A 9,357-nucleotide genomic window follows, 5' to 3' on the forward strand; every position below is an offset into this window, starting at 1 on the left:
TGAAAATTCAGACAACCTAGTAAATAGTAGCAGTCAACCCATATAAAACAAGCTGACCTCTCCAATTCAGGAATAATGTTTACTCTCATGGCTACTGAGTAATAACAAGCTAAAACATCCCAATTTTTTTCTCAGTCTTATCATAAATATGTGAAAAATGGCATATTATAGTGCACTTAATGCACACCAGCAGCGTCTCCTAGTTTTGATACTAATGTCTGGGAAAGCTGATAACCAGTCCACAGAAAACACCAGGATGATTAACCGTATTCAATACATCTGAGAAGTATGAGATGCACTCTAGATCCTTCAATTTATAATATGTTGTCATACAAAAATGGAGAGTTCTTTTCTGTTGAAGAGATTGAATTATTATTATTAGTAAAGAAACTGAAATAAATCAAAGAAGAACCTCCAAAGCTATCAGTATTCTAGCAATTTTTGCCTCATTTCTTTGAATTAGAGGCAACAATCTGAATTAATTTTCCCCCCCTAGGCTTTTCCTAGACTTTATGATAGGAAAGGAACCACTGGAGACTTGGAGTTTCTGCCAGATGCAGAAGTAGCCTGCAAAGAATGGAGTCATCCCTACTTCTCTGAATATATCAGCTTGTAATAAATAACTTGTCCTGGCACAGGACAGGGATTTTTTGGAGAAAAAAATTATATCCTGAGACATTGGCAACTGCAGATATTTTTCTCTAGGGTGACAGAAAGTATAAAGGTGGTCTTCTGCTGTACACAGGCTTTGATGAGCATATGAGCTGGGTAGTGTAGTCTTCAGATACACTTGCAACTTCTTGATGGATTTCTGTAGCTTTATAGCTGGCATTCAGTGTTAACTGATGGATTTTAATTCCCGAATACATTTTGTCTATTTTAAAACATTGTGAAATCCAATAAATTCCAGAAAGGATAACTTCCTTTCAATGAGGCCGCAAAAAGATTTTGAACTGCTGATCTCTGTTGTAGTTGTTAATCCTGGAGTTTGTATACATATGTGATCTTAGAACAGCTTGAGAAGGCAAACTGTTCTAATCATTAGATTTTTTTTGTTTGTTTGTTTTAGGCTCTTACAGAGGAGAAGAGAGAAAAAAAAGATGAGTAATTTGAAAAAATCAAGCCTGTTGTGCCACTTATGTTGGGCATGGTTGGCAAGACAGGGAATTTGGACTGCAAAGATGACTAGTACTCTGCTATAAGCCAATTACTCTCCTGGAAAGATGAAAACCTACTGTTAAAAAAAAAGTCTTTTCCCCAAGCTAATTAATATTATTAAATCTATTACTAGGCAACAGATACGAAGCAAAAATATTAATTCTGGTCTAAGACGATTGTTTACAAAACAGATAGTTACTAGAAAATTATTAAATCTGAGAGTCCAACTCTTAAACAAAAGGCTTCAGCTAAATTTAACACTTTTTTAACCTATGTATGACTTGTATTTTAGTGCAGCAGCAGCATTCTATTTGCCTTGGAATGCAGTGTGTTCAATTCAGCAAGTCCATCTGAGTAGATTTCCATCAATACTACATCCTCTACAAGCCATATGGGAAGTCACTGAAATGTGCTGACACATACTTAGCTATGAAGTAATTTTGTCTAAGAGCAGGTTATTTCCTAATTGTCCACCACTTGTTTATTGGGTCATGTCTATTGTGTGTCATGCGATAAAAATCACATTCCATTCAGAGCCAGGATGAGCCATGTGGGTTCCTTTTGCCTTCCAAGGGCGAGAAGAACTACTGACAGATATTATTTTTAACTGACTTGTTTTGAAATATCTGTTGTTCCTCAAACAACTGAAGTAAAAGCTTCATCTTGTAAGGCCCTACTCAAGGCTGAAAAGATTACTGACTAGACTTTTGGTAAGCCACAAGATGGTATTAAGTAGCAGCTGCCATTTACGAATGCTGCAAGAAGAAAAAATGTACACTGCCTTCCTTCCCAGCAGCTGGCCATGAAATATGGATGCTGTGCAGAGACTGCTTCATCATTTCACCCTCTGTTCCCAGACTCTGATCACAGAATCACAGAATATCCTGAGCTGGAAGGAGCACACAAGGATCATTGAGCCCAACTCCTAAGTGAACGGCCCATATGGGGATAGAGTGTGGATATACAAATGTTAAAGCTGAGATAAAGTTATTTCTATAACTTTTTATCCTTAGGCTATTTCTACATAGTTAACAGGCTCCAGAACATTTGCATGGCAATGTTAGGCAATGTTTGTAGGACTCCCATTTGTATGTATATGGGGCTAACAGAAAGGGGATGTATGCACATTCATAATTTTTGATTTTTAGAGTGGATTTTCTTTCTTGTCTGAAATCCCATATTATACATAGTTGTCTGGGGCTGCAGTCTTATTACAACAGGACAATTTGCATGTTTCTCATGCATCATGGGAAAGCTTGTCACTGTGGTGATTAATACCAGTAAGTAGCACAGTAACATGAAAAGATGAGCACTGGACATGCCCTCAGCTGACTGTACTTGCTGGGTATCTGCCTTCAAAGTTGTAACCTCTGCAGCCATCACCTGGCCTGTATTTCCTGTGTGTGCATTTGGGTGTACACATCATGGTGGACTGCAGAAGGAACTTCATATTTACAAGGACACATTTACCTAGCCCAAAAATACAAATGTGCAAGTACATGTTCCGGTTTAGATATATGTAGCATTTTAAAATAAAATAAGACTGGCAGCTAATCTATTAAACCTCAGACTCTTAGAATTAAGGTAGTTATACACTTGTGGTTGTTACTCCCGAGTAGTTGCTGTCTTGGTATTCTAATGTGTTAGATGTCTCTTATATAGACTTGTGCAAGTAGTTGAATATATTTAATGTTCATGGTCAGCTTAGCAAACTTTTTATCTAAGGCTGATTACCATAACAATTTAGATGGGACCTTTGGATATTGTCTAATCCAGGCCTGCTCAAAACGCACAGTTAGGTTCCTGAGGGCCATGTCAAGTAGAGTTTTAAATATCTTCAAGGATGCTGATTCCAAAACTTTTTCTGGGCACCTTTTCCATTGTTTTTAAGTGTTTGGGGTTTTCTTCTTTTTTTCCTTTCCCCCCATCTTGTATCTGGCTAGCTCTTCTCTTGTTTCCACTTAGGTCTGTTGCATCTTGTGCTATTGCTGTACATTTCCACTAAGGGAAAATGCCTTGCATTAAGCAGTTAGTGATGGCAACCAGATCTCCCTTGAGCTTCCTGTTTCTCAGGCTGAACATTCCTAACTCTCTCAGCCTCTCTTCATATGTCAGGTGCTCCAGCACTTCTGACCACCTCTGTCACCTCCCCATGGCTCATCCCTGTATCTGTGTGGAATGACACTCCAGATGTGGTCTCTCAGTTTTCAGACTGGAGGGATTGGGTCCCTTTCCTTCCTCACTTTTGCTGCTTCAGTCTGGATGCATGGCTCATGTTCCCGTACCAGCACACCAAGGTCCTGCAGAGCTGCTTCCCCATCAGAGAATCCAACTTCTCCTGCTGCACCAGGCACTGTATGAAGGGAGAGACTGATGCTCATTTTACAGACTGAGGTCTGAGGCTATCCCTAACAACTGGACATGTACCATATATTAATATATTTCTGTTCAAATTACAAGCAATACAATCAATGTATACGTAGATGCAAACTTTGCTGAGTAACAACAGCATCTGACAAAGGAGGCCAACTTTTCTAAACCATGATTTGTTAAGTTGAAATGTTTCAAATTGCTGTTCCCCTTGCTCTCCCTGCTTATTTATTTCAGCTCTTTAGTGTCAGTTCTGTCCCTGACACCATCCAAAGAAAGCTTGAAAGTTATTGTCCTCTCTTGGGAAGATCTGGTTCCCCTTTGTTTGAAATGAGAATTTGAAATAGGAAAAGACCTCTGTTAAAAGTTATTCACATCCTGTCCTTCTTAGATAAGGAAGAGCATGTTGAAAATGTGAAGATGAAGTAGGAAGCAGGCTAGGTGATGCACTTTGGAAACAAAGAGTAAAAGACAGGACTTGGGGAGAATGAAAGAAAGTGCCGAAAAGTGCCTGTTTTTTCAGGACTCTGAAGTCAGGCTTAAATAGATGGCATCTGTTTGTTAGGACAAAAGTGTGAACACTTTAGCTGTGGAGACATATCCCAGACAGGTACAGGTCCTCAGTGCAGAGCTAAAAGATACTAATGTTGACCACCTTAAACATAAGTTTTGGTACGTAGATACAAATGATGTAGGCTTTTAGAACTAAGTACTGGGGAGGTGGGAGACTGTAAGTGCAACTGCAACTTGATCCCTCTGTTCCACTTATAACTAGACTCTACTGGATCTGCTGGATCACAGAGATTGTGTATGATGCTGTCCATGTCACTGGAGAGAAGCTCTTCACAAGTGGCCTTCATCCATGTGTTCATTCACTGATGTTCAGCTTGTTCCTTCGCGATCTTACTCAGCAAAGTGCTTGAGGCTTGCAGCAGTGACTGATGTCAAAAGGGGCTGACTTCTGAAGATTCCAGGTACAAAGAATTGGGCTTGAAGTGTCTCAAGTAGGCATCATAAATTATCAAGAGTCTATCACTATTTTCCTTAATGACTCTGGGCTGAAACCCAACTGTGGGGCTGTTAGATCTGCCTTTCCCCAAACAACTGGTAGGAGTTTATGGAACTTTCCAAAGATTTTGCAGGGGAAATCCCTGAGGAAATGAACAATAGCAACACAGTCAATGCAATAGCATGAACTGAATGATGAATATTAAATTTTATGTTGTACAACTTTTATTCAGCACATACAGACTCTAGGCAGAGACTTGGTGGAAGTGATAGTGCACAGGCCAGTGTTAATTGTGTGATCTTCCTGTGTCCAGGCAACATTTTGGTGTAATCCGAGGCAATACTTCACAGCTCCCTACTCTTCTTTAAATGTTTGACTTTTTAACCTTTCCTGTTGTATTAAAATAAATAAAAAAGCAATATTTTTAGAGATGCTGCAGAATAAGAATATACATGTATTTACTACAGCATTTTCATGTTGTGAATTACTATGTATTTGCTTCTCCATTTCTTCCTGGGGAAGGAAGGGTAGACCTACTCTTACAAAATTACAAATTTATTACACAGGAGCTTTACTCCGTGTTTGCTTGACAAAGAAAACACAAACAGAAAGTGAAATTATTCTTGAGCCAGTTGTTACTATGCTGTCTGTAGAAAACTGATGATATTTAATTTTTATTAAATTTAAGGCATGGTAAGCACAAAGTTTACAGAATCACAAAATTGTTAGGGTGGAAGGGACCTTGGAGATCATTTAATCCAAATCCCCTGCCAAGACCGGGTCACATAAATCAGGTGACACAAGAATGTGTCCAGTGGGTTTTGAGTGCCTCCAGACCACGACCTCCCTGGGCGGCCTCTGCCACCCTCAATGTAGAGAAATTCTTCCTCATGTTGAGATGAAACTTCTTGTGTTTTAGTTTATGGACATTTTTCTTTGTCATGTTGCTGGGTACCACTGAAAAGAGTCTGGCACCATCCTCTTGGCACCTGCCTTTGACATATTTATGTGTGATCAGATCCTCTCTCAGTCTTCTCTTGTCTAGACTAAAGAGGCCCAGCTCCCTCAGTTTCTCCTTGTGAAAAAGATGCTCCACACACCTAATTATTGATGTATGGTACTCTATGGTCAATGGTAGCATCTGGAGACACTTAAGTTGCTTTTTTCCCCTTTTTTTATTTTTTCTTTTTTTTTCTTTTTTTTTTTTTTTTCCTATCTTGATACTTTCCACATAATTTTTTGAAACTTTTCTTTCCCAACTGTATTGGTAAATGCTGTTTCTGTTTCTGAGAGGCTTCTTAGTATTCTTCCAGGAAAAGCAAACTTAGAATGAGGGAAGTCCTGTGACATTTTGGGCAGTTGATGTAATGAGGGATCAGGAGCTAGAGGAGATTTCTCTAGTGAGCAGTAGTGGAAGGTGTTCAGTTATTAACATGTCTACAGATGGTGATAGCTGAAGGTTTGCTATCAGGAGTCTAGTTTTCCCCTCCAAATAAAAGACTGGCATTTTGTGGGGAGTTTGGGACTGTCCTACTATTCTTTTTGACTTGTCTTCAGGATTCATAGTCTTTTTTCCTTCAGTTTTGTTTCTAAACTTGTACTTTCTAGAACAGTGTTCTAGCAGAGTTTTGGATATGATATCCATCGCTGTATAAAATACTGTGAACAAATTTAAAATCTGGTATTTAGGGTTATCTTTGATGAGTTACATTTGTTATCTATGGTTTAATTATCTCTATGATGTAGCTATTAGTTATAAATTTTCAACTCTTTTAACCAATATTTTAATTACTTCAAACTCATTCCTCCTGTTCCTGTTTTACAGGCAGGATGAAAGACCGTTTAAGTGAGCTGCGTGAATTTGCCAGGTTGCACAACCAACAGTTTTCTGATAGTGATGATGATGAAGATTCACCCCAGGATATTCTCCTTTACGAGACGGATTATGCCTTGGAAATCCTTCATAAGGACATACAGAGCATCCGGACAGAAAATGACCACCTAAAAGCGGACGTCAACCGTCTCAGAAAGCAAAACACCCGCTTCCTTACTTCCATGCGCCGTCTTAGTAGCATCAAACGAGATACTAATTGTATTGCCAGAGACATTAAGAGCCGTGGAGAAAGCATCCACAGGAAACTGCAGGTAATGAGAGATTTCTGTGAAGATGCAATAACAAAATACGGAGCTATGTCTGTCATTGCCAGGGTGGCGAAGAACCACTACGTTGACCTCATGCACACATTTCAGGATGCAATGTTTGATTACAATGCAACAGAGATGAACCAGCGGGAGAACTGCAAGATTCGAATTCAGCGGCAATTGGAGATCATGGGCAAAGATGTTTCTGGCCACCAGATTGAGGAGATGATTGAGCAAGGCAAATGGGATGTCTTCTCCGAGAATCTCTTGTCGGATGTTAAGGGAGCTCGCGCAGCCTTGAATGAGATAGAGACGCGTCACAAGGAGCTGGTGAAGTTAGAAGGTCGCATTAAGGAAGTTCACGAGCTCTTTCTGCAGGTGGCCCTCCTAGTGGAGGAACAGGCGGACACCTTTGATGTTATTGAGATAAATATGCAAAATGTTGAGGACTATGTAGAAGATGCTAAAGACCAAGTGAAAAGAGCTTTGGAATACAGGAGAAAACATCCCCTCAGAACAATCCTCTGCTGCTGCTTATCATGTTGCAGAAGGTGATGGTCCCACTGGAGCTATCACAGACTAACTTGAATGTCTTCAAAATCAGATGTTCTTTCCAGAGACTGTTCTGTAATGACAAGACCTAGAAATAGGGGGGATATTTTGCAGTTGGTTTTGTTCACTGCCTTTTTACTAAATGTGCTGAAGTCTGTTTCTATTTATGAACTCCTAGAAATGTTGATAAAACTATTTTAAATCTAATTTTTATTGAAAGGTTCTGTTACTGTAACTAGAGGTGCAATATCTCTACAATGATACTGGATTCATAGAAGCAAGAAAGAAGAATGAAAAACTTATCATAGGGAAGAGGAATACTTTCAAAAAGTAACTTTATTCTTATTTGTCGAAGTGAGGCTGCAGATGCCTTGAAGGTGCTGCAGTGAAGCCTTGTTGCCTGGGGCAACACAGTACACCACAGAATCAGGAGGTTTCAGTTTTAAATAGTTTGGAGGTTGCTTGATACAAATTTGACAAAATACTGAGCCTGGAGCAGGAGCAGGAGCAGGACACGGAACTAGTTTCTCTTTCAACTTGATTTTCAGCTGTCAGGAATCTTAACAGAAGTGGCTGCACCTTAAATGATAATATGCACATTTTGCTCTATTTGTGTGCAAATGACTGCTTTTTTTTCCATTTTGAGTACCCAACTCTCTCAAGGTGGCTAAAAGCACTGCAACACTGAGGCATCTCACTCACTTTTAACTTAAGCCACTCTCTGGACTCAGTTTCAAACCTGCCATGCTTTCATGTTCTGATGCATTTTTCTGCCAATTAACACTTCAGCCAGAGGAGAAACATGGAGTGGCCTACTGCAGAAGCATGTATAAGAGGACAGCAGTTATGGGCTTGAGAAAGCATTTTAGGATCTCCTGTACTGGCACATACATAGAGGCAGTTTTAGTGGAATGACTAGCCTGTCAGTACACTTTTATTTTTTATAAGCATTGACCAAATACGGATTTTTTTATATCTATTTTAAATAGGATGAAGGATTTTTTTTTAATATGCAATTTTACTTGTGTACAGAGATTTTGACTTTTCTCCAGTTGTTGGGAAATCTCTACCTGGGAAAGCAAACAGAACTATTTCTTCAGTATATCTGAAGAAGAGAGAAAACAGTTTCATGCCATTTCAGTGCTCTTTTCAAGCTTAAAAGGAAACTCTCCTTTTGTTGGACTCTGCCCTTACACAAGGGCAAACCAGTAGGTTTCGAGTATTGCAAGGAAATAAAAAATGTGCCGTCCTGGTAAGCACTGAGCATTGTCAGTGAAACATATTCACAAAGTCTGGTGATTGATCACATCTCCTGCTTCTGGAGGTTTTCCAGCTGTATTTCTAGGTGGCTTCCTACAATGTGATCTATTGCTATCCTTTGAAATAATGCAGGACATTTTTTCAGAAAATAATTTTTTAAACTGATGGTCCTTTTTGTACCGATTTTAATAAATATATTTCAACATTTCAAATATTTTGTATTTGGGAGTTTTCCTCCGATGTGCATAGATGTACACCTTCCTGCACCAGTTGCAGTGAAACAAAACCCCAAACATTTCTTACTATTTGTATTAATATAACAAAACAAGCAAAATAAATCCAACTTCCAAGTTTTCACATCTTACTGGAAAACAATTTTAGCCAGACAAGCTTTTTTACAAGAATAGAAACTAAAAGGATAACTCTTCTAAGAAACTGAGTGTCCCTTTTGCTGTAGCACCTGTCTCTGAGAACATGGAAGAGTGAGGAACACCGATCTCCTAAACTATAAGATATTTTGATATTCAGTAGTGTACTGGTAATATCAGTGTTATGCTTGTCTGAAGATGTCTCCAGTGAGGTGTTCAAACTTGAAATGGGAGAAAGGAGGGTGATGTGCTGGGACCACAGCCAGTGGCTTTTGTGCTACTCAAGAAGACAAAGTACTCTGTAGGTACTGCCATTAAGTCAGTGGAACTGTGCATTCATAGGGAAATACCCTAAACCTCTGAGAGTCAGCATGTGGGGATAAATCAATGAAGAATTAAATACTGTATTTCCTTTCACATGCATATTCCTAGCACTTACAAATGTTTTTGATAAAAAATATGTACTTTTTTTTTGTGCTGGTTCCTTTTTTGCATCTA

At 39.1% G+C, this 9,357-nt stretch overlaps 1 protein-coding gene across 1 annotated transcript; it reads left to right on the top strand.

Annotated features, from left to right (window-relative positions):
- The first annotated feature begins 3,336 nt into the window (after positions 1 to 3,336).
- Positions 3,337 to 8,344, top strand: STX11 (syntaxin 11). The gene is made up of 2 exons (XM_068184865.1): positions 3,337 to 4,502; positions 6,363 to 8,344. The coding sequence occupies exon 2, from the start codon at positions 6,368 to 6,370 to the stop codon at positions 7,232 to 7,234; it is 867 nt and encodes a 288-aa protein (XP_068040966.1). The 5' UTR covers positions 3,337 to 4,502; positions 6,363 to 6,367; the 3' UTR covers positions 7,235 to 8,344.
- Positions 8,345 to 9,357: the final 1,013 nt, after the last annotated feature.

This window comes from Anomalospiza imberbis, chromosome 3, assembly GCF_031753505.1.
Source record: "Anomalospiza imberbis isolate Cuckoo-Finch-1a 21T00152 chromosome 3, ASM3175350v1, whole genome shotgun sequence".
Taxonomy (NCBI): Eukaryota; Metazoa; Chordata; class Aves; order Passeriformes; family Viduidae; genus Anomalospiza; species Anomalospiza imberbis.

Bases quoted from the DNA above. Each gene is read 5' to 3' on its own strand.
- STX11 (XM_068184865.1), top strand. From the start codon at position 6,368: ATGAAAGACCGTTTAAGTGAGCTGCGTGAATTTGCCAGGTTGCACAAC.